This window comes from Dermochelys coriacea, chromosome 6, assembly GCF_009764565.3.
Source record: "Dermochelys coriacea isolate rDerCor1 chromosome 6, rDerCor1.pri.v4, whole genome shotgun sequence".
In the NCBI taxonomy this organism is placed as follows: Eukaryota; Metazoa; Chordata; order Testudines; family Dermochelyidae; genus Dermochelys; species Dermochelys coriacea.
This window is the reverse complement of record NC_050073.1, coordinates 62,994,605-63,019,865: the sequence shown is the minus strand read 5'-3', so window position 1 is coordinate 63,019,865 and position 25,261 is coordinate 62,994,605. Positions and strand designations below refer to the sequence as shown.

Sequence of the window (25,261 nt, the reverse complement as noted above, 5' to 3'; positions counted from 1 at the left end):
GTAGAAATACTCTGAAGGGCCTTGGAAGTAGCTTATGTGTGATGCAATAGAGAAGTGAGAGCCAGGGGAAGGGTTCAAAGACGGGGGGTGACCCAGACAGAGTGATGAGCTAGGAAAATGACCTATCCAGCAGCATTCAACATGGATAGGAGTGGGGAAAAACTGAGTTTGTCAAGGCTAAAGAAAAGGATGTTGCAGTAGTTGAGACATGAGATGAGTTTTAGTTGTACGGATGGTTACAAGAGGCCATATCTTTGAGATGTTCTGCAGAAAGAATCTGAAAGATTTAGATGTAGCCTGAATGTGAGGACTTGGAGAGAGGTCTGAGTCAAAGATCATTTCCAGGTTACGGGTCTGAGTGATTGGCAGGATGGCGGTGGTATCCACAGGGATCAAGAAAGAAGGTAGTCTCCCTTCCCCACAAGCCCTTCCCACTAAGTGTTCTCTTTTAGCCACAGTGAGGTTGAGCTGGCTGCTAGATATCCATGATGGCACGTAAGAGACAGGCTGAAATTTTATTTTTAACAGGTGCTCCCTGTAAACATCTTCAGAACTTGCTCATTATCTTCAAAACTCTCCTTTGCCATGAAACCTACAAAAAACTTAGCAATGGTTATGCTGTTGGTGTGCTGAGTCCACTGCCTACCATGCTGACCAATCCTGTCTTATTGTTTCTTCCCTATCTGTATCCATCCGTTGTGTCTTGTCTTATACTTAGATTGTAAACTCCTTTGGGCAGGGATCATCTTTTTGTTCTGTGTTTATACAGTGGTTAGCACAATGGGGTTCTGGGCTCTGAGTACGGTTCCTAGGCACTATGGTACTACAAATAATAGATTAGCTTTACTAAACTTTTCATCTTATCTCTTATATTGCTTTGGCCTAAGAATCACAGAGAACTGATTTAATGGGTGGCTCTTACCACAGAGTGTGAATTCAATCTTTTGGTGTAGTCTCACCATCAGTAGCAGGTGGGATAATATCAGTTTGTCCAAGGCTATAATTATGAAATTTACATGCTTAGGTAGAGTAAGCAGCCTCCTGGGCTCCAGCATGATCATGGAGATGGATCATGCAAGTGCTGGAGGAACCAACTAGGGGCAGAGTTCTTCTTGACCTGCTGCTCACAAACCGGGAAGAATTAGCAGGGGAAGCAAAACTGGATGGGAACCTGGGAGGCAGTGACCATGAGATGGCTGAGTTCAGGATCCTGACACAGGGAAGAAAGGAGAGCAGCAGAATACGGACCCTGGACTTCAGAAAAGCAGACGTTGACTCCCTCAGGGAACTGATGGGCAGGATCCCCTGGGAGAATAACATGAGGGGGAAAGGAGGCCAGGAGAGCGGGCTGTATTTTAAAGAATCCTTATTGAGGTTGCAGGGACAAACCATCCTGATGTGTAGAAAGAATAGTAAATATGGCAGGCGACCAGCTTGGCTTAACAGTGAAATCCTTGCTGATCTTAAACACAGAAAAGAAGCTTACAAGAAGTGGAAGATTGGACAAATGACCAGGGAAGAGTGTAAAAATAATGCTCGGGCATGCAGGAGTGAAATCAGGAGGGCCAAATCACACCTGGAGTTGCAGCTAGCAAGAGATGTTAAGAGTAACAAGAAGGGTTTCTTCAGGTATGTTAGCAACAAGAAGAAAGTCAAGGAAAGTGTGGGCCCCTTACTGAATGAGGGAGGCAACCTAGTGACAGAGGATGTGGAAAAAGCTAATGTACTCAATGCTTTTTTTGCCTCTGTCTTCACGAACAAGGTCAGCTCTCAGACTACTGCACTGGGCAGCACAGCATGGGGAGGAGGTGACCAGCCCTTTGTGGAGAAAGAAGTGGTTCGGGACTATTTAGAAAAGCTGGACGAACACAAGTCCATGGGGCCGGATGCGCTGCATCCGAGAGTGCTAAAGGAGTTTGTGGATGTGATTGCAGAGCCATTGGCCATTATCTTTGAAAACTCATGGCGATTGGGGGAAGTCCCGGACGACTGGAAAAAGGCTAATGTAGTGCCCATCTTTAAAAAAGGGAAGAAGGAGGATCTTGGGAACTACAGGCCAGTCAGCCTCACCTCAGTCCCTGGAAAAATCATGGAGCAGGTCATCAAGGAATCAATTCTGAAGCACTTAGAGGAGAGGAAAGTGATCAGGAACAGTCAGCTTGGATTCACCAAGGGCAAGTCATACCTGACTAATCTAATTGCCTTCTATGATGAGATAACTGGCTCTGTGGATGAAGGGAAAGCAGTGGACGTGTTGTTCCTTGACTTTAGCAAAGCTTTTGACACGGTCTCCCACAGTATTCTTGCCAGCAAGTTAAAGAAGTATGGGCTGGATGAATGGACTAAAAGGTGGATAGAAAGTTGGCTAGATTGTCGGGCTCAATGTGTAGTGATCAATGGCTCCATGTCTAGTTGGCAGCCGGTATCAAGTGGAGTGCCCCAAGGGTCGGTCCTCGGGCCGTTTTTGTTCAATATCTTCATAAATGATCTGGAGGATGGTGTGGATTGCACCCTCAGCAAGTTTGCAGATAACACTAAACTGGGAGGAGAGGTAGATATGCTGGAGGGTAGGGATAGGATACAGAGGGACCAAGACAAATTGGAGGATTGGGCCAAAAGAAATCTGATGAGGTTCAACAAGGACAAGTGCAGAGTCCTGCACTTAGGAAGGAAGAATCCCATGCACCGCTACAGACTAGAGACCGAATGGCTAGGCAGCAGTTCTGCAGAAAAGGACCTAGGGGTTACAGTGTACGAGAAGCTGGATATGAGTCAATAGTGTGCCCTTGTTGCCAAGAAGGCCAATGGCATTTTGGGATGTATAAGTAGGGGCATTGCCAGCAGATTGAGGGACGTGATCGTTCTCTATTCGACATTGGTGAGGCCTCATCTGGAGTACTGTGTTCAGTTTTGGGCCCCATACTACAAGAAGGATGTGGAAAAATTGGAAAATGTCCAGTGGAGGACAACAAAAATGATTAGGGGACTGGAGCACATGATTTATGAGGAGAGGCTGAGGGAACTGGGATTGTTTTAGTCTGCGGAAGAGAAGAATGAGGGGGGATTTGATAGCTGCTTTCAACTACCTGAAAGGGAAGGAGTACTTGTGGCACCTTAGAGACTAACAAATTTATTAGAGCATAAGCTTTCGTGAGCTACAGCTCACTTCATCGGATGCATTTGGTGGAAAAAACAGAGGAGAGATTTATATATACACAGAGAACATGAAACAATGGGTTTATCATACACACTGTAAGGAGAGTGATCACTTAAGATAAGCCATCACCAGCAGCAGGGTGGGGAAAGGAGGAAAACCTTTCATGGTGACAAGCAAGGTAGGCTAATTCCAGCAGTTAACAAGAATATCAGAGGAACAGTGGGGGGGTGGGGGGGGTGGGGAGAAATACCATGGGGAAATAGTTTTACTTTGTGTAATGACTCATCCATTCCCAGTCTCTATTCAAGCCTAAGTTAATTGTATCCAGTTTGCAAATTAATTCCAATTCAGCAGTCTCTCGTTGGAGTCTGTTTTTGAAGCTTTTTTGTTGAAGGATAGCCACTCTTAGGTCTGTAATTGAGTGACCAGAGAGATTGAAGTGTTCTCCAACAGGTTTTTGAATGTTATAATTCTTGACGTCTGATTTGTGTCCATTCATTCTTTTACGTAGAGACTGTCCAGTTTGGCCAATGTACATGGCAGAGGGGCATTGCTGGCACATGATGGCATATATCACATTGGTAGATGCGCAGGTGAATGAGCCTCTGATAGTGTGGCTGATGTGATTAGGCCCTATGATGGTATCCCCTGAATAGATATGTGGACAGAGTTGGCAACGGGCTTTGTTGCAAGGATAGGTTCCCGGGTTAGTGGTTCTGTTGTGTGGTGTGTGGTTGCTGGTGAGTATTTGCTTCAGGTTGGGGGGCTGTCTGTAAGCAAGGACTGGCCTGTCTCCCAAGATCTGTGAGTGATTGGTCATCCTTCAGGATAGGTTGTAGATCCTTGATGATGCGTTGGAGAGGTTTTAGTTGGGGGCTGAATGTGATGGCTAGTGGCGTTCTGTTGTTTTCTTTGTTGGGCCTGTCCTGTAGTAGGTGACTTCTGGGTACTCTTCTGGCTCTGTCAATCTGTTTCTTCACTTCAGCAGGTGGGTATTGTAGTTGTAGGAATGCATGATACCACTCGATCCATTGTCTACAGCCAAGCTCTACGATATAACCGCATTTGCTCCAACCCCTCAGACAGAGACAAACACCTACAAGATCTCTATTATGCATTCCTACAACTACAATACCCACCTGCTGAAGTGAAGAAACAGATTGACAGAGCCAGAAGAGTACCCAGAAGTCACCTACTACAGGACAGGCCCAACAAAAAATAACAGAACGCCACTAGCCATCACCTTCAGCCCCCAACTAAAACCTCTCCAACGCATCATCAAGGATCTACAACCTATCCTGAAGGACGACCCATCACTCTCACAGATCTTGGGAGACAGGCCAGTCCTTGCTTACAGACAGCCCCCCAATCTGAAGCAAATACTCACCAGCAACCACACACCACACAACAGAACCACTAACCCGGGAACCTATCCTTGCAACAAAGCCCGTTGCCAACTCTGTCCACATATCTATTCAGGGGATACCATCATAGGGCCTAATCACATCAGCCACACTATCAGAGGCTCGTTCACCTGCGCATCTACCAATGTGATATATGCCATCATGTGCCAGCAATGCCCCTCTGCCATGTACATTGGCCAAACTGGACAGTCTCTACATAAAAGAATGAATGGACACAAATTAGACGTCAAGAATTATAACATTCAAAAACCTGTTGGAGAACACTTCAATCTCTTTGGTCACTCGATTACAGACCTAAGAGTGGCTATCCTTCAACAAAAAAGCTTCAAAAACAGACTCCAGCGAGAGACTGCTGAATTGGAATTAATTTGCAAACTGGATACAATTAACTTAGGCTTGAATAGAGACTGGGAATGGATGAGTCATTACACAAAGTAAAACTATTTCCCCATGGTATTTCTCCCCCCCACCTCACCCCCCACTGTTCCTCAGACATTCTTGTTAACTGCTGGAATTAGCCTACCTTGCTTGTCACCATGAAAGGTTTTCCTCCTTCCCCCCCCTTCTGCTGGTGATGGCTCATCTTAAGTGATCACTCTCCTTACAGTGTGTATGATAAACCCATTGTTTCATGTTCTCTGTGTGTGTATATAAATCTCTCCTCTGTTTTTTCCACCAAGTGCATCCGATGAAGTGAGCTGTAGCTCATGAAAGCTTATGCTCTAATAAATTTGTTAGTCTCTAAGGTGCCACAAGTACTCCTTTTCTTTTTGCGAATACAGACTAATATGGCTGCTACTCTGAAACCTACCTGAAAGGGGTTTCCAAAGATGATGGATCTAGACTGTTTTCAGTGGTAGCAGATGACAGAAGGGGTAATGGTCTCAAGTTGCAGTGGGGGAGGTTTAGTTTGGATATTAGGAAAAACTTTTTCACGAGGGGGGTGGTGAAGCACTGGAGTGCGTTACCTAGGGAGGTGGTGGAATCTCCTTCCTTAGAAATTTTTAAGGTTAGGCGTGACAAAGCCCTGGCTGGGATGATTTAGTTGGGGATTGGTCCTGCTTTGAGCAGGGGGTTGGACTAGATGACCTCCTGAGGTCCCTTCCAACCCTGATATCCTATGATTCTATAGTTGATCATGTGCATTCTGCCTTCTATAGCATGAGGTGACTGACTTATGAACCTAGAGCAGCAGTTATAAGAGATAGCTAGGCCTCTTGTTTTCAGTCGAAGTGGGGCAAGGAAAAAAGCTTTGTTGCTAGAGTTTCTTAACAAAGGAAGGAAGAAAGCTTCCTGCAGTGAGTTACAAGGGCCTAGGTTCCTGGAAGCCACAATGTTAAATGGAGAAAGGAGGGTCCACTTATTGTTGATTCTCTCGGCGGAAACTCCCACAGCAATCAACGTCTCCCTCTCCAATGTAAGATTTTTACTTTCCTTGTTAACAGAGCAACCCTTTCCACCTCCTGAGTCCAGCCCCATGCTTGGGTTTCTCTGTAACCCCTGTAGTGAGACACCTTTTGTCAACCTGTTGCTCAAGGGTATGGAATTGAGCTTCTTCCTGCTAAACACTGCACAGGATATACATACTGCTCTGTGGAAAGACTAAAGAAAGTTTAGATGCCCTGGATGACTGCTGAACATAGAAGATGGAAAGGAAACTACATCCTGTACTTGACCCAAGGATGGCCCATTAAAGATGATCTGGTTGGTCATTTTATGCAACTGTTGGGCAATAGGTTGCTCTGCTGTTGGGGTCTAATGTTCCCTCTAATTTAAAAGTTACATGCACTATTGATGGAAAGCTGCTTTAAGGAGCATTGCTTAGCTACTTCACTCCCTGAATAGTCCTGAAAATACTTTATTACTTGCTGGCTTGAGCCAGGTCAGAGTCCAGAGGTGAAAGGATAGAAAGTCATGAGACACATTTTCCTAAAGAGGGAATCCTTAGCAGTCAAAACAAACTAACAAAATGACTTCTGTCTTTGGAGAAGATCTCATCTCTGTGTTTTACTGCTTGTCTCTGTGTGTGGAGAAGCATTTGTGTGGCAAATGCTCCCAGTTTCTGTCACATCTTCCCCCCCCATCTGCTGATATAGGAATATTTTGATGACGCTGTCAGCCTGAGCCTTTTCCCCAGGACTTTTCCCTGCTTTCCTGCAGCCTTAAGTGCCACAGTGGGGCCTTTGCAGCAGACTTTTAAAAGGAGGCAGAGTTGTGGCACCAATCAGATGCAGGGCTTGCACAGAGGTTCCTAACTCTTAGGGGTGGGGCCTCTTGTTTGCATGGTCTGAAACTGGGGCTTCCATGTCCCTGGCATCCATTTCACCTGTTTTCCTTTCTCTCCCTCCCTCCCTCCCTCCCCCCTCATTCGATTTAAGAAGCTTTTCTTTCCTATGTATCTTTGTGAATTTGTTTCTCCCCAGCTTCTATGAATGTCTCAGCTCTCAGTCCCTATCATTCCCTCCCCAGCACTTTTTCATCTTTCTCTTACTCCTTTTCCAGTCCCCTCTCCCCCACTTGGTTGGCTTTCTGTTCTCCCAGTGCAAAGAATGGTAGCAACTGAAAAGTGTTGACAGATACAGTGCTCCTACAAAGCAGCTCTTCACCCTCCACCTCCCGGGTCTGTAAGCATTTTGGAGAACATTAGGATACTTTTTTCTTAGAAGTGCGAGAGGAGTCGTACAAAACTCAGCAGAATTCACAACTCTGACAGTGGGCCCCAGCCTGACTCCTGGCTGATTTGAAAAATAATTCTTGGAAAGCATTGTATCATCACTTTTCTCCCTGTGGCTTCTTATTCTACCTTCCCCCTAGGCAACTGGCTGCTTCTTGCCTGCAGTGAGAGTGCAAGTTCCCTTTCCTGCTTCTTGCTGCTCACCACTGCATGTGTGGTCTCAGTTCTGCCCTCTTTCTGAACTAGGCACAGCTCCGAAAACAGGCTGTAGGCTACTTAGTAGTTGCTTGTCCCTTCGTCCCAGGATGGTTTTTCAAAACCTAGCTAAACTAGAATTATTGGCAGATATGCTGGTGCCTTCCCGATGCTTACCAAAGGGCTCTTTGTAGGGTTCCAGTGGAAGCAGAAGACAGGCAGACAGAACAAGTAGAGGCTTGAAGAGAAGCCATGAGAGGTAGTCTGGTAATCTCCTGACCCCTTTTCTCCTCTCATGCAGTCTCTCTTGGTCTTTCCCACAGCTGTACTCCCTCCCCTGTTCCAGCAGGGACCAGTCAGGGTATGTCTACACAGCAATGTAAACCTAGACCCCTTTGTGTCCACACAACAGTTGTGCTAACCTAGGGTCCCAGGACCCTGCAAGGCTGGAAAGTCTGAGCCTGTGTTAAGCTGGGATCTAAGGTCTGAGCCCTATTGCTTTCATATGTGCACACAGCTCTGGTTTGATTTGGGTCACAGAAGTGCTCTGGATATATCCCAGAGTTCCTTGGGCAACTTCCTTAGTACTCTCTGCTGACAATCTGTGGTGCAGTCTCTTGCACTCTATTGCAAAATGAAGCCACACATCTCTTTGCAAATGGCAGCAGCTTAGGTGAGCGTTAGCCCATTGTCTGCTGTACACTGGTCTGGAAGTGCCTTATCAGAGAGCCTACAGGGTTTTCAGTGGAGACTGCGAAAAGGCTCTTCTGATCAAAGAGAGCTGCTTTCTGGTCACAAGAGCACAGCCAGATTTTGGTGAGCACAGCCCGGGTGCCTCAGTGCATACAGCCCCAGGGAGGGCCTGGGAGCAAGGGCCAGAGAGCGGAGGGGGGACTAAGCAGCTGCCCTGCAGGAAGAAGGAGCAGCAGAGCTCCTGGATCAGCACGACTGGGGGAGGATGACCCCCAATACCTTGGCTGCTCCTCTTTCCTGCAGGGTAGCTGCTTCAACCCCACTCTGTTCTTTGCCCCTGCCCCTGCTCTCTCTGGGGCTGCGTGTGCAGAGGTGCCTGGGACACGTGCACTATCAAGGAGGCGAGTGGGAGTCAGCCCCAAAACCTCCCAGCAGCCTCCTGTTGCAGCTGCTCCGTTTCCTCCTCGCTGCTGAGCAGAGCTTGACTGGAGCAGGGAGCAAAGCTAACAGGGGGGTGCCAGAATGTTGGGGGTCACCCCTCCCACAGCTTTGAGTCAGGAACTCTGCTGCTCTCCCTCCCTGCAGGGCAGCTGCTGGTTCCCCACTCCACTCTGTGGCCTTTGCTCCTGGGCCTTCCCTGCCCTCTCTGGGGCTGCGTGTGAAGGGGCACACGGGCACTGTGAGGGTGGTGAGTTGGAGCCAGGCCCACAGCTTCTGGGGTGCAGTGGGGACAAGGATAAGGGATCCTGGGGGAGTGCTGGAATACACTGTATCCAAAGCCCTGGAGATGCACTTCACCCCTCCGGAGCTGGCAGTGGCCAGGCTGAGGGGTGTGTGTGTGTGGTTTTTTTTTTTTTTTCCTCTGAAACCTACATTTTTATGTCAAACTTCAACACACATGCACACAAATAAATAAAAAAACAACCAACTAAAACCACCTTCATGGAACATCCCATTTTAAAAATTAAGAATTGCGAAGCTCCATTTGAATAGTCTGACAGCCCTGGAGCCTGATGGCCTAATTATCCTCAGAACAGGAGCACGTGGGCATTTTCCTGCCAATGTGACTCAGCCTAGAGGTGAAGAGCCCAATTCTCATATTAGATGCTAGTTCATTCTACTGACAGCCACGAGAGGAGCTAATTATGCAGTCCATGAGCTCCTTATGGACACTGGTGTCCCATCAATAGCACCCATCACGGTTAGGAAAGGGGGTAGGCAGTAGAGTTTTCCCACAGTGTAACACATTTGTAAGACTAGAGTGTCGACATGGGAAGGGGTGTGCTAGACGCTTTGGGCTAGGGTTACTTTGATTCAGGTCTGTGCACTGCAGGGTGATGCCAGAGCCCTTGATTTGAGCACGCGTCAGAAAATCCTTACCTTAGGGTTAAAATGCAGTGAACGTACTCAAGCCCAGGTTTCCCTGACATGGATCAGCTGACGTGAGTCCCACTAACCCTAGGCTTACAATGCTGTATAGATGTACCCTCAGAGGCAGGTACAGGAGCAGCCCTTGGAGCTCAGTGCCTCCCATTGCTTTTTCCTCACTGGTGATGTTGGCTGAGTGGTCATATGAAACTGGAACTGTCATATTCCTCCTAGTGAGATCTTGACTCCCTGCCTTCCCCCTCCCCCATCCTATTTCACACTTTCCCATTGGGCTCGTGGGGTATTAGATTAAGAGAGAGTTTATGATGCAGCATGTAGAAAATATTCTTTAAATACAACCCCATCAAAGGCCCTTGCATAAGATGCTTCTGCGCCACAATGAAGTTAAACTTTGTTAGTATGGAGGGAGTGTTGTCTAGTAGTTAGAAAAGATGTCTAGGAGTCAGGACCACTGGATGCTATTCTTGGCTCTGTTACTGACTTAGTGTCCATTGGGCAAGTCACTTCAGTTGCCTGTGACTCCCTGTCTGTATTTGTAAAATGGGGGTGATAATACCTGTTTTCCTCACAGCACATTGGGAGGCCAAATTAATGTCTGAGAAGGACTCTGAATACTATGAGCAAAAAGAATGAGGAGTACTTGTCGCACCTTAGAGACTAACAAATTCATTTGGGCATAAGCTTTCGTGGGCTAAAACCCACTTCACTGGATGCATGCAGTGGAAAATACAGTAGGAAGATATATATACACAGAGAACATGAAAAAATGGGTGTTGCCATACCAACTATAATGAGAGTAATCAGTTAAGGTGAGCTATTATCAGCAGGAGAAAAAAAAACTTTTGTAGTGATAATCAGCATGGCCCATTTCCAACAGTTGACAAGAAGGTATGAGTAACAGTAGGGGGAAAAATAAGCATGGGCAAATAGTTTTACTTTGTGTAATGACCCATCCACTCCCAGTCTTTATTCAAGCCTAATTTAATGGTGTCCAGTTTGCAAATTAATTCCAATTCAGCAGTTTCTCGCTGGAGTCTGTTTTTGAAGTTTTTTTGTTGTAGTATTGCGACTTTTAGATCTGTAAAAGGAGAGATTGAAGTGTTCTCCAACTAACCCAGGAACCTATCCTTGCAACAAAGCCTGTTGCCAACTCTGTCCACATATCTATTCAGGGGGCACCATCATAGGACCTAATCACATCAGCCACACTATCAGAGGCTCGCTCACCTGCACATCTACCGATGTGATATGTGCCATCATGTGCCAGCAATGCCCTCTGCCATGTACATTGGTCAAACTGGACAGTCTCTACGTAAAAGAATAAATGGACACAAATCAGACGTCAAGAATGATAACATTCAAAAACCTGTCGGAGAACCCTTCAACATGAAAGCTTACGCTCAAATAAATTTGTTAGTCTCTAAGGTGCCAGAAGTACTCCTCGTTCTTTTTGCTGATACAGAGTAACATGGCTACCATTCTGAAATCTGAATACTATGAGTACAAAGTATTATTAACGTTCCTGCTCCATTCTTGTCAGCTGTTCTGAAAAATAAATAACCTGGTTGGAGTCCTCACAGAGCAGAGGAAGTATTCATTGTTCTCAGATTAGCACAAAAATAAAAGAGTACTCCACCTAGGGGATTAGTTACCAGGCTACCTACCTTGCTTTCAGAAGTTGTTAGAAAGCTCGTTAGCTGTTTCGTACCACCCAGCTGCCCCTGATGGATGTAACCTTCCTGGTAATTGCTCGGTTCCCAGTTACAATCCTGTCTCAGGATAATGGATCGTCTTTACAGTTTTTCCCCACAATATGCCTGGTGTGCCTCAAGACCTTTGAAATTGGATTCACAGTCTCCATTGCTTTCCCAAAGTTTGTAAAAAAGGTTTTGTCACTCCTGCCTTCTTGCCTTTCATGGGCAAGAGCCCAACAGTCTCTTGTTCCATGCGTGGGCAGCCTGTACTTTTCAATAATAATGTTATGTTATTTTTTTAATGCCCAGCTGCGCCAGTCAGGATTGCATTGTGCTAGGAGCTGTACAAACACACATGAAGATACTGCCTCTGTCCTGAAGAATTTTCATTCTAAGAATAAAGATGGTCCTGATTCTCTCCCGTTCTCTCTTTACACCATTCCATAGGCAAAAAGAGGGTACTGTGGCCTCCCCTTAGGGAATACCCTCAGTGTAAAGGGGCTTCTCTGGTGGAACAGTCCGATGCAACTCCTTGCAGCCCATAGCACAAGGGGAGAGTTAATGGTGGGAAGGGGCATGGCTGGAGTGAGCTGTGCTCTGACTATTCTGGGCTGATAGTGCCCATAGGCAGCTGTGGGGGCCACATATAGAATTCTAGAGGCACAAAGTTGATTTAAAGCCACTTTTGTTCCCTTCCCTCCACACTGCCTGGGCTCTCTCTCAGAATTAGGGCCTCTGATGATATAAGGCCTTGTTCCTGCAAACACTTGTGCCCATGGTTACCTATCTTTATTAGTCCTATTGAAGTCTATGAGACTACTTAGGGTACTATAAAATTAAATGTGCAGAAGTGTTTGCAGGATCAGGGCGTAATTCACTATGAAAAATTAATTTTAATTGTAAGTAAGGAATACTTGATTTTATAAATTAACTACTTTGCATAACCCTTTTGGAAAGACTTTTCACATTAGCAAAAATCTCATGACAAGAAAGAAGAAATATTAGATAAACTGAGTAGGAAACCAAATCTACAGATTACCTTTTAGACTAAACGCTCAGCTTTGATCCTTCTGGCCCACTTGTCACACTGCCTGCTAAGAGTGGAATCTCTGGTCTCTGAGGCATTTGAAAGCTGGAAAGGAGTGGTGGAAACAGGATTGAATTAAGGCTATCTGAGTACCTAGGCGCACCATAACATAGAGGCCCCACTGTGGCCCCATCCGCATTCCATGGTCCTGCATGCCACTTGGAATGGCATGGCAGTGGGAGGGCTCCCTCCCCTTGTAGAGAATCTCTTTCTCCAGGAGTGACAACAGGGACTTTCCCCTGCTCCCCTCCCCTGAGGGACAGCGAGGACACCAACAGGAGTCCCCTCTGGAGGTGTAGGGGCAACAGCATGGGGCCCCCCAGTAACTATCGCAACAGCTGAGGTGCATTGGGGTTGGTGGGTGGGCTTACTGTGCTTTTCTCATGGCACAGTTTCCTCCTTTGGGTGGTGCTGGTGGGGCTTCCCAAAGCACTGAGATTCATGGAGTAGTTCACACCTCTCAGAGCCATTCTTTCAGTTTGCAGAACCAGACAGATATCATTCCATCTGTTATGCTCTGTTCATATTTTCAGACTTTAATTCACAACCATATGACCTAGATTTTGGGGGGATTTTTTCCCCAAGGAAAGCTAAGATTCTGATTTCATTGCCTGATTCCAGGAGCTGGCATTTTAGACCTGGGTCTGTAGTGCTTCAGCCTTAATCCAGCCCTGGATGGAGCCCCGTAGTTTGAATAATTTAAAACTGAACTGGCCAAAACGTTAGTATCATAGCGAGCCATGCTGCCTTGGGAGAGATGGACTGGGTCTCTTTGATTTCCAACTTCTATGATTTAAATGCTAACCCTTTCTGAGATTTGCTACTTAAAAATGCCTGACTTCTGTATTTCAGAAGTTCAGTGCTGTCTGTTATGGAGGCACTGGTTGAGACCACACAATTAAAATTGTGACTGCTATTCCATTATAAAGCTTAATTTGACTCTTTCCCACTCTGACTTTAGTTGAAAGAGCCATTAGTCTGAATTTATATAGGTATTAACAGTTTTAAAAATGATTTTTAGAAGTGTAGAAATAGAATAGTTTGTATTGCATAACTTTAAAAAAAAACAGTGATTTTCAGAATGAAAAAAGTCCTTTTGCAATTCATTTATTTTTGCTCTTTTTTTTTCTAGACATTGATTTATTGCAGATATTTGAAAACTGATATATATGACACATATTTGAACACACTGTCAGGAATCTTGTCATTTATTTTTCCATTGATTTCTGTTTTTTTGTTTTGTTTTTTAAATATACACTTTTAAGCGATGCAGTGGTTGTATGTTGGGGGATGCTGTGGTATATTGGTTGTCAAACAAGTTTGTTGAATGATAGATTTGGTGATTTATATGTTTGGCATCTAAAACTGTAGATTGACAACACTTTTAAGTTTTAGTCACCAGAAATGCTGGGCCAAAATGAACCCAGTCAAAGAGTAGGATTTTAAAATGCAACAATCAATACAATTCAAACTAATAGAATTCCAAACTTCAGTTCAAGACTATCAATACAACACTAGCTGAATATCATGTGAAGTATTATTGATTTTGTGAATTGTGTATGGCTTATGAACAGGAAGGCTTTGTACAACTTTGCGTGAATAGGAGTAAGACATAAAAGGCCCTATGCACAGTTCTGAGAGGAGAAAGTTCTGTGAAAAATGGATAAAACTAATTTAGATGTGGTAGTCATTGTGAGTGTTTTGCCTGTGGGTCAGAGTTAAGGTTGTTTGGGTGCCAGTCATCGAGAATGTTTTCATTTTATGGGTTTTGTACATGAATTTTAACATGTATTGCATTGTTAATGAATGAGATCGGTTTCAAGAAATTCATGGATAGGAGGTTCATCTTAGGAATCTTGGGCTATCTTTTTACCTTCTCCTTGATCCCGTCAGTTCATATGGCCCATAAATCTGTGGAAAGATATGTGTTGACTTCAGTGGGCTTTGAATCAGGACCTTCATTGGGTAAAGTTCAAAACAGTGTACTTAACTTCCAGACAAGTTAACATCCAAGTTTTTTGACAGTCTATGTTTCATGTCCTCAGAATGATCAAGAGAAGTTATGTTAATAGTTCTCTTGCCTTTTTGATGGCTTTGCTTTTATTATTGCTCAAGTCTCATGTTATTAGATTAGGTGTTATAAATTTCTGAGTATATAATTCCCTCTACAAGTGACAAATGAGCCAAACATGAACCACATTAGCACTGTGGATCTTTGTCCCAGTCAGGTGGCTGATCCACACAGAAGGATAAGAGTCTACTGATTCTACCAGCTACAAAAGTGATCCTTTTAACTGTAGTGGTAGAGTTTCATGCTTTTAGTGCTGAAGGTTCCACATTCAAACCCATTAACAATCCACTCAGGGGATGTCATCAAAAGTGCACGTTAGAGAGGGGCTTTTATGTAAGTATATGACAATTATTAACACAAATGCAAATAATCATAAATACCTATACTGAAAATAAGACTAAACGTGGTTATAACCTGTGATATGGGGAATATGATAAGATCTTTTTTTATTAGAGGTAGAAGAGTGTGTTTATCAGTTATGATCTCTAAGTATAATAAAGCTGTAAATTAATCTCCAATGGCAAAAGGGAAGAAAGAGGACTATGGGTAGGGAGACTAGGGGCTAAGGAAAAGGACACTCTTTTTAGACAGGTTTGTGCAGTTCTTTTTCTGAAATCAGATGTTGCAGTGTCATTTATGGGTGTGGTTTTGTTCCCCCCTCCCTGTGTCGCCCGATATTGTCACTTTAGAGGTGTGGTGTTAGGCAGCATGAGAAATTTCCACAACTGTGTTTGTGTTAGATGGGCTGCCACCACCCAGGCCTTGGCATCAACACCAGGAGATGCTGTTGCTCACCCTGGCAGATCTGTGCCTCTTTAGGACTTCCCCTCACCCCCCAAAAAAGGGGAGCAAGTAAGCATTTGAGGATGCATTCTAGATCTTCATTGCTTTCAGTTGGGATGAAGCTTAACAATTGTCATTGCCTGGCATAAATGGACCAAATCTTGGAGGGGAAATTGGTGAGCCAGTTGCTGTGGCTGGATTTCACACAGTTGTGTTGTATTCTCTAGGAATTCCCAAGTGTATTCAGTGCATTGGAAAGAGGTGAAACAGTTCAGTGTTCAGGTCACTGGCATGGTGTAATTTTAGAAGAGTGCATGCTGAACAGTAACATTGGAGCTATGCAGATTCATATCCCGTTAATGCCCCTGCCCAGTGCTTAATTTGTAATGAAAGAGGTGCTGGGGCTCACTGACCCTACCCAGTGAGGGCCTGGTCCAAGATCAGGCCTCTAATGAATTACAAAGCCATTGCTGAGAATTCTGTATGGAGCTGGCCTCCTCTCACTCTCTCTAGTACCTTCATGCTGCCAACATTGCTGATCCTCCCCCAGACCCAGACATCCCAGACCAGACATCTTGATCCCATGTAACCAAAGACACTGAAATATCCCCACTTGGTTGCCCAGCTAATGTTTTAACAAAGCTGTCGCCCATCTGGCCTCCAGGGAGTGCCGAGACCATAATAGTCGGGCACTATGGTTAGTGCTGGCTTCTGGGGCACAGGGAGGGAGGGATTAAGGACAGATATTTTTTCTTTAAAGACTGGCGTCCTCAGAAAAGGGCTGGAGTAGGAAACCTAGCAGATGTTTTTAAAGGGTGAGGCTTCTGCATTGAGCCTTACAGAGGCAATTGTCTTAATCAGTCACAATATACTTGAGCATTTGAAGCTGTCCCTTAAACACACAGCTGTCAAAAACAGGCACACTCCTGCCCCCAGCTAAAACCCGGGTGTGCCTTTGTCCTTCCCACTCTGTCCCTGGAAAGCCTGATAACTCCATGTAAAGGTGTGGACGAGAAGGAGAGGTGCTTCTGGGTGGTTTCCTTCTTTCCCTCATGTTGTGAGGCTGCCTGTAACTACCCTGGCCCCATACTCTATAATTTCTCCTTCTGAATGCTGCTCCAAGCCTTTTCCTGGAACACAGACTCTCTTTATTTTAATGTACAGTCTACATCTTGCTCACAGATATCACCATAGCAAGGTGGGGCTTTAGAACCTGAATCAGTGATCTAAGAATAAACCTATTCAAAGAATCCATTGACCACGTCCTGACCTCTGTGGATCTTGTGTTCTGAGATGTTCCAACCATACTGGCCTGCAGGGGAGGGGAGTTTTGGGACACACTTGTGAGAGAAGTAGCGTATGGGAAGAAATCTTTTCTTTTCCTTTTCCTGGGAGATGACCCAGGCCTCCAGAAGTTAGTGGCCAGTAGAAGGGAAATCCAGCCCTTCGCTATTGAAGGGAACTCCATGGGAGGAGTGAAGGGGGGAATTAACTGAATTTAATCCCTCTCAGTAAGTGTTTTTATTTTGCTCTTCTTGTGACACAAATTGTTTGAGCAAACACCTATTGAAGGAAGGATGCCTTGTCCCCATGTGAACACACATGGCAAACTACAATAACCAGACCTTCAGCAGGACAAAAACTTTGAACTCTAAAGCACTGTTATTCTCCAGTTAAAGTTAGGATTTCAGGTGAGCCTGCCTTGTCTATCTAATCATCTCTTTTATCTGAGCCCCATTGCTGTGCTATCTGAACAGAAGTGTCTCACAATCTGCCATTAAATAGTATGACAAGTCTCACTTATCCTAAGTAAAAGCCCCGGAAACCAGATGTATTGAAGGCCAGGTGCTGTGTTTTTTGTTTTATTTTGTTTTTTAAACTTTTGTGGTTTAAAAAAAAGGCCTAATCAAGTATATTACAAGGTGGAATATCAGGTCTGTCTTGCAGTTTTGAAAAGCCTGCTTTAAAAATTGCTTTAATCTACTTCAGAAGTGTGGATCTAAATCTCTGGCTTTTTTTTCTCTTTCAACTCATCCCATAAGCTGTATTGCTCCGGGGGGAGAGAAGGGAACTGGCTTGGAGAAATGGTGATAGGATATGGAGGAGCTGTCATTTGGCCACTGATGATAGAGGGCAAGAGCGCCTACATGACTTAGAAGCCTGGGTCCCATTAAAAGTCAATGAGACTTAAGCTCCTACAACACTTCGGTGTTTTTGAAAATTTTGCCTGGGACTTCTATATGTTTGTAAGGTTTATAAAGGACCTAAATGAAAGTTGCTCATCCTCACGAACCCTGTGAGCCCTAAAGCCAGCTCTGTTTTTAGTGTTGTCTTCTCTAGTTTCCCATCTATAATGTTGTAATTTTCTTATTTTGGAAGGTGATGAATGAAGAAGACTTTATTAAGAAACTGGACTGCAAGCCTGACCAACACTTGAAGGTGGTGTCCATCTTTGGGAACACTGGGGATGGCAAGTCACACACCCTTAACCACACTTTCTTCTATGGTCGTGAGGTCTTTAAGACATCTCCAGCCCAAGAATCCTGCACAGTCGGTGTATGGGCAGCCTATGACCCTGTCCGCAAAGTGGTGGTGATTGACACAGAAGGTCTGCTTGGGGCCACAGTAAACGTGAGCCAGAGAACGCGGCTGCTTCTGAAGGTCCTGGCTATTTCTGACCTTGTCATCTACCGTACGCATGCTGACAGACTCCACAATGACCTCTTCAAATTCCTTGGGGATGCTTCAGAGGCCTACCTGAAACATTTTACTAAGGAGCTGAAGGCAACCACAGCCCGCTGTGGCTTGGATGTTCCTTTGTCCACTCTGGGTCCTGCAGTCATTATCTTCCATGAGACTGTGCATACCAAGCTATTGGGCTCCGGTGAGTAGAGAGAAAAAAACAGTGAATCAAAATATAGCTAAATGTTATCTGTTAATTGGACTGCCATGTGGAAGATCTGGGTGAAAGTCTGGTCTTGCTCATGTTTCAGGCTGGCAGAGGGTCTGCAGAGGCAGCATGCTATACTCTGATGGTGGAGTGAGGGATATATGTCACAGGGTAGCAATCCAGTTAGCCAGTTAATGATCAATACTGATTAGTCCTGAAGGGAGTCTCCTGTGATCCTCTTCAACATAGGACAGTGGCTGTGGCATTGGACCATGAGGATGGGTAATAGAGCAAGGTAAAGTGAAAGTGGGGACCCTAACTTTATAATAGGGATGTAGAGGAACCTGTCACAAAAATAAATGAAAACAGATCATACTTACAGAACTAAATGGGTAAGAGGTATGAAATGGACTTGTTTATAAACCTGCACCCTTCTCTGGGCACTGGGATTTCTGGGGATTGGTACCATTCCTAGGCAGGTATTAATTCTAGGAAACAGACTGTGTGTGAGGTCGCCAATGGCTGGTGGGTTGTCCTGCTTCTTCCTATGGGAGTTGCTCAAAATATGCAATATTGCCAGTAGGTTTTCCTTCAATGCCTTACATGATATCAGTACCACTGTGTTGTCATTTCTCACCACTGTCTATTTCCTTCTTCAGCATTTTAACTTGGTTCATTGCATGCCAGACTAAACATATTTAAGTCATAGTGTTTGTTTACACATCTATGAGTAAAAAGAAAAGGAGTACTTATGGCACCTTAGAGACTAACAAATTTATTTGAGCATAAGCTTTCGTGAGCTACAGCTCACTTCATCGGATGCATTTGGTGGAAATAAATAAATTTGTTAGTCTCTAAGGTGCCACAAGTACTCTTTTTCTTTTTGCGAATACAGACTAACACGGCTGCTACTCTGAAACACATCTATGAGTGAAATCCTAGCTCCATTGAAGTCAGTGGGCGTTTTGTGATTGACTTCAAAGGGACCAGGAGTTCACCTACTCTTTCAAAGTGTATACTAAACCCTGTTTTGGCTTTGCCCACCCCTACCACGCTCTAATATGTTGGGGGGAGCCCTGGTCAGTGCACCTGGCTACATCAGTGCAGATGGGGTTTAGTTTCCTTCTGTTTGTGTACATCCAGAAGTGCCCTGCTGTGCAAGACCACAGCAACTCCTGCAGGCCCACAATATTGTTGCTGGCTTCTTCAGGGCAGGTGTTTGCTGACCATAAGGAGCTCAGAAAATAGAAAGAACAAGGAACTCAGCCCAGCATCTCCCTACAGTTATTTTTCAGAATGTATTTTTAAGCAACAAAGTGACTATATAAAAATGGCATCACCTTCTCACCTTGGTAGGTAAATGTAGAACAAATAAGAAAGCAGGATTTCACACAGCATGTAATTAACTGCTGGAATTTACTGCCTCAGGAGGTCAGAGTCAAATGCTGTAGCTGGTTAATTTTATGACCAATAATATCAGTTGTAGTTATATGCACAAAGGCAAGGTAATAAAAACATATACTTCAGAGCATCAGCTGATCTCTGTGGAAGCCAGAAGGGAATCCACCCCCCTAACACACACCGTATGTAGCAACGCACAATTGTCCAGCTTGACGGACAATGTTGGGATGTCTGAGTTGTGTTTTTTTAAAAGGGGTGGGGATTTGCCTTCCTATGAAGCATACACCATATGCCATTGCTGGAAGCATGTTCTAGGAGTTGGTAGACTGTTGGTCTGACCTGAAATTGCTAATTCTGTGTTGCTTGTTTTTTCTGGGTGAGGATAGACCTAGACACTCCCTTTCCTGCCATAGGGTCTGCATGTAGAATGAACATATAAGGAGTGGTGGGAATGAAGGCACTAATGCTAAACCTTTCACGGTATGGCCTAGTGGCCCAGAGCCAGGAACTGCTGAGTTCTATCACACTTTAGCATAAAGTTTGTTTTTTTATGTCAGATATTTCAAATTGGCCTCTAATTTTGGGTGCCCAGTTTTAAGACCAGTAAGCCCAGTTTTTCAGAGATGCTGATCACCCACAGTTCCCATTAATTTCAGTTTTAGCTGTGCTAAGCATCTCTCAACTTTGGTTGTAGGGGGCTAACACTGTATCCAAAACAGAGGCAACTTTTGAAAATGTTTCATTCTGCCCATGTGTCAAATGGGGAATACTTGTTTATCTGCATCACAGAAGGGTGGTGAGGAGTAGTTAGGAATGTGAGTTTAGCACTTTGCGTTGTTAAAGCACTTCCTGATTGTTAAATAGTGTTATGCTAAACCAGCAGTTGTTAATACACCTGTTACTGCTTTTGAATGGGTTTAGATCGTCCCTCTGAGGCACCTGAAAAACTCATCCAGGATCGCTTCCGGAAACTGAGCCGCTTCCCCGAAGCCTTCAGCTCAATCCACTACAAGGGAACGAGGACTTACAATCCCCCCACAGACTTCTCGGGACTTAGGAGAGCTGTAGAGTACCAGTTGGAGAACAATACCACCCGTTCCCCACGACAACCTGGGGTTATCTTCAAAGCACTGAAAGTAAGTCATTTGCTGAAGAGTGTGGCTCACCAGCGGTTGGGGAAGAGTCTCCCAGGGTCCTTATTCATGTCTGTGGCACCATTCCCAAGTATCATATACCCTAATAAAGTTCCACACAAAGCACTAATGCAGAATTGCAGATATCTGGAGAAAAGGCAAGTCTTCAATGTATCTCATATAGACGGTTGAATGGGCTGGGTGGATCTATCCTGGGGGAAGACAGCAGGACAGGGGGAAAATAAAGAAGAACTGAGGGAGACCCACTGAAGAATCAGGAGGAAAGGTTAAAGGAGAACCAGAAAAGCAAAATCTCAAACCCACACCTGGGAGAAAGCTGATTGGGGGAGGAAAGAATGATAAACTTTATTGCAAGTGACAAACAGTTCATGGAGGATATTTATAAAGATGCTCATGGATCTGGCCTGGAGGAGGTTATCAGTAACTTTCTTAAGAGCAGCATCAGTGCCGTAATAAGGGTAGAAACTGAATTCAGCTTGAAAAGAGATGACTAAGAGGGGATATGGTAGAGGTCTATAAAATCATGATTGGTGTGGAGAAAGTGAATAAGGGAGTAGGTTTTTTTTTATTCCTTCAAATAACATAAGAACCGGGGTCATCCAATGAAATTAATAGGCAGCAGGTTTAAAACAAATGAAAGGAAGTATTTCTTCATGCAACACACAGTCAACCTATGAAACTTCTTGCCAGGGAATGCTGTGAAGGCCAAAACTATAGCATGGTTCAAAAAAGAAAAGTTCATGGAGGATACATCCATCAATGGCTATTAGCTAAGATAGGGATACAACCCCATGTTCTAGTGTCCCTAGTCTCTGATTGTCAGAAGCTGCGAGTGGACAACAGGGGGTGGATCACTTGCTGATTGTCTATTCTGTTCATTCCCTCTGGAGCACCTGGCATTGACCACTGTCAGAAGACAGGATACTGAGCTAGATGGACCATTGGTCTAACCCAGTTCCTAGATTCTGATTGCAAAGGATCTGAGAGATGAGGAAGTAAAGGCACTGGGTACAGACAGTATACTGAAGGAGCTGGGAGGCAAAGGGAGGGAGGGAGATGTGGCAGTATCTGGAGAAGCAAGTGAGATCAAAGGAGGGATTGTTAGGATTAGAGATACAGTAGCATACTTGAGGGCCAATGGAAAGGAGCTGGAGGGGTGGAAGAGAGGCTGAAGATCTCTCTAATATATCTATTATATTATCACCATGATACCACTGGGCTTCCTAAGTATTTAAAAATAAGAATAACAATCACTGTCTCTCTGTAGGAGAAAGAGCATGATTATTTTCTATGTATGTATGCTTGTGATGAACTTGGTTCTCCCTTAGAAAGTTGAAGAAAAGAGGTTTTTGCATCTGGTTCTGAAAATGGTTATTTCTGTGGCCACTATTATTTCCTGAATGAGTTCCCTGGTCTGGATCTGGCTTCTGTGAAAATTCTGTCCCCTGCACTCATACGCTGCCTCCTGTTGGTGGGCATTTTCATTGCTCCAGGGGAATGTAGCTGTCATGGGAGGTCATGGTTGGGAAGGGAAAGGTTAGTTGTCAGGTGGTTAGGGCCAGCCTCAGAGAGGGCTGTGAATCATCAGAACACGTGACTTGAACTGGACTCTGTATTTAATGGATAGTCACTGCAGATAGAGGAATGCTGGGATGATGTGTTCACAATGACCTGTGTTATTAAGCAGACTGACTGCCATATTTTGAGCCAGTTGGAGCTTTTTCAGGGTATGTCACTTTGTTTCTAGATATGAGTTGCAATAATCATGTCTGGAGGTCACCAATGTGGGAATCACTGTCCAGATTTGTATCCGATAGGGTGGAGAGCAGTCTTTGAGCTACTAAAATGGGTATTTTTTGGCACCATGGCTATGTGACCATCCAATAGCTTTGAGGAGTCCGAAAGGACCCCAAGGCTGTGATCTGATTGAACAATCTGAGAGCAGATGTTCCCGATTGAGGGAGTTGTTACCTGTGTAACAAGTCCTTTAGAGCTCTTCCCTCTCTTTTTCAGCATTGCCTCAATTCTTCTCTGGGTTCAGACTTAGCCAATTGCTCTTCATCCTGGTGCTGATTTCAGGTAGGCATTGGGAAAGCTGGAAGCCAGTACTATTTACATTTGACATAAAGGAGACATACAAGCTGGGTATAATCCAGGTGGTGCTGGCATTACAGTCTGTATTGTTTCACCAGCTCTGCCACTGGCTTCCTATAGATGTTGAATAATATAGGAAAGGAAGGGGTTATTGCCCATAAGAACATAAGAATGGCCCTACTGGGTCAGACCAAAGGTCCATCTAGCCCAGTATCCTGTCTTCCGACAGTGGCCAGTGTGCCAGGTGCCCCAGAGGGAATAAACAGAACAGGTAATCATCAAGTGATCCATCCCCTGTCACTCATTCTCAGCTTCTGGCAAAGAGAGGCTGGGGACTCCTAGAACATGGAGTTGTATCCCTGACTATCTTGGCTAATAGCCATTGATGGACCTATCCTCCATGAATTTATCTAGTTCTTTTTTGAACCCTGTTATGGTCTTGGCCTTCACAACATCCTCTGGCAAGGAGTTCCACAGATTGACTGTGCATTGTGTGAAGAAATACTTCCTTTTATTTGTTTTAAACCTGTTGTCTATTAATTTCATTTTGTGACCCCTAGTTCTTGTGTTATGAGAAGCAGTAAACAATACTTCCTTATGTACTTTTTCTACATCAGTCATGATTTTATAGACTCAATCATATCTCCCCTTAGCCGTCTCTTTTCCAAGCTGAAAAGTCCCAGTCTTATTCATCTCTCCTCATACGGAAGCCGTTCCATACCACTAATCGTTTTTGTTGCCCTTTTCTGAACCTTTTCCAATTCCAATATATCTTTTTTGAGATGCGGCAACCACATCTGCAGACATTATTCAAGATATGGGCGTACCATGGATTTATATAGAGGAAACATATATTTTCTGTTCTATTATCTATCCCTTTCTTAATTATTCCCAGCATTCTGTTTGCTTTTTTGACTGCCGCTGCACATTGAGTGGATGTTTTCAGAAAACTATCCACAGTGACTCCTAAGATCTTTCTTGAGTGGTAACAGCTAATTTAGACCCCATCATTTTATATGTATAGTTGGGATTATGCTTTTCAATGTACATTACTTTGCGTTTATCAACATTAAATTTCATCTGCCATTTTGTTACCCAGTCACCCAGTTTTGAGAGATCCTGTTGTAGCTCTTTGCAGTCTGCCTGTGTCTTAACTATCTTTAGTAATTTTGTATCATCTGCAAATTTTGCCACCTCACTGTTTACCCCTTTTTTTTCAGATCATTTATGAATATGTTGAATAGGACTGTCCCAGAACACACCCCTGGGGGACAACACTATTTACCTCTCTCCATTTTGAAAACTGACCATTTATACCTACCCTTTGTTTCCTATCTTTTAACCAGTTACTAATCCATGAGAGCACCTTCCCTCTTATCCCGTGGCAGCTTACTTTGCATAAGAGCTTGTGTCAAAGACTTTCTGAAAATCTAAGTACACTATATCCACTGGATCTCCTTGTTCCACATGCTTGTTGACCCCCTCAAAGAATTCTAGTAGATTGGTGAGGCTTGATTTCCCTTTACTAAAACCATGTTAACTCTTCCTCAACAAATTATGTTCATCTGTATGTCTGACAATATTGTTCTTTACTATAGTTTCAACCAGTTTGCCCGGTATTGAAGTCACGCTTACAGGCCTGTAATTGCCGGGATCATCTCTCGAGCCCTTTTTAAAAATTGGTGTCACATTAGCTATTCTCCAGTCATCTGGTACAGAAGCTGATTTAAATGATAGGTTACAGACTACAGTTAGTAGTTCTGCAGTTTCACATTTGAGTTCCTTCAGAAGTCTTGGGTGAATACCATCTGGTCCTGGTGACTTATTGCTGTTTAATTTATCAGTTTGTTTCAAAACCTCCTCTAATGACACCTCAATCTGGGACAGTTCCTCAGATCGGTCACCTAAAAAAAATGGCTCAGGTTTGGGAATCTCCCTCACATCCTCAGCCATGAAGACCGATGCAAAGCATTCATTTAGTTTCTCTTCAATGGCCTTATCATCCTTGACTGCTCCTTTAGCACCTTAGTCGTCCAGGGGCCACACTCGTTGTTTAGCTGGCTTCCTGCTTCTGATGTACTTAAAAAAAAATTGCTATTACTTTTTGAGTCTTTGGCAGCCATCTAGTTTCACTTGGAGAAGGACCTGAGATTTTAATTTTATTTTAATCCAGGGTGTTCGTTAACCTCTGCAGTTTCTTGGATTTGAGCCAGGATTATTTGGTGACTAGGTGAATCAAATGCCACAGAGAGGTCAGAGCAAGATGAATATGGGTGTACTTTCAATGTCTATGGACAGGAGGTGATCATACACCAGAAAATAAGTGCTGTCTCTATGCCATGTTCTGGCCTGAAGCCTGATTGAGAGGAATCCAGGAGACTGGCGAGCTGACAGATGGTACCAGAGACTCTTTTTTTCTAGCTTCTTGATGAGCTTGCAATTCCATAAGCCAAGGGGATACCAGGATGGCAGCTGCCATATTGAAAGGAACAGGCTGGAACAGGGTGGGCAAACTTTTTGGCCCGAGGGCCACATCAGGGTGCGAAACTGTATGG

General features: G+C 44.3%; 1 protein-coding gene across 5 annotated transcripts in view; it reads left to right on the top strand.

Annotated features, from left to right (window-relative positions):
• ZFYVE1 (zinc finger FYVE-type containing 1) overlaps positions 1-25,261 on the top strand; it is a 56,141-nt gene that overhangs the window by 17,282 nt on the left and 13,598 nt on the right. For all 5 annotated transcript variants that reach the window (XM_038407805.2, XM_038407804.2, XM_043516816.1 and 2 more), the window contains exons 3-4: positions 17,547-18,051; positions 20,380-20,594. In XM_038407805.2, coding sequence (XP_038263733.1) covers positions 17,547-18,051; positions 20,380-20,594 — 720 coding nt within the window. The remainder of the gene's footprint in view (positions 1-17,546; positions 18,052-20,379; positions 20,595-25,261) is intronic.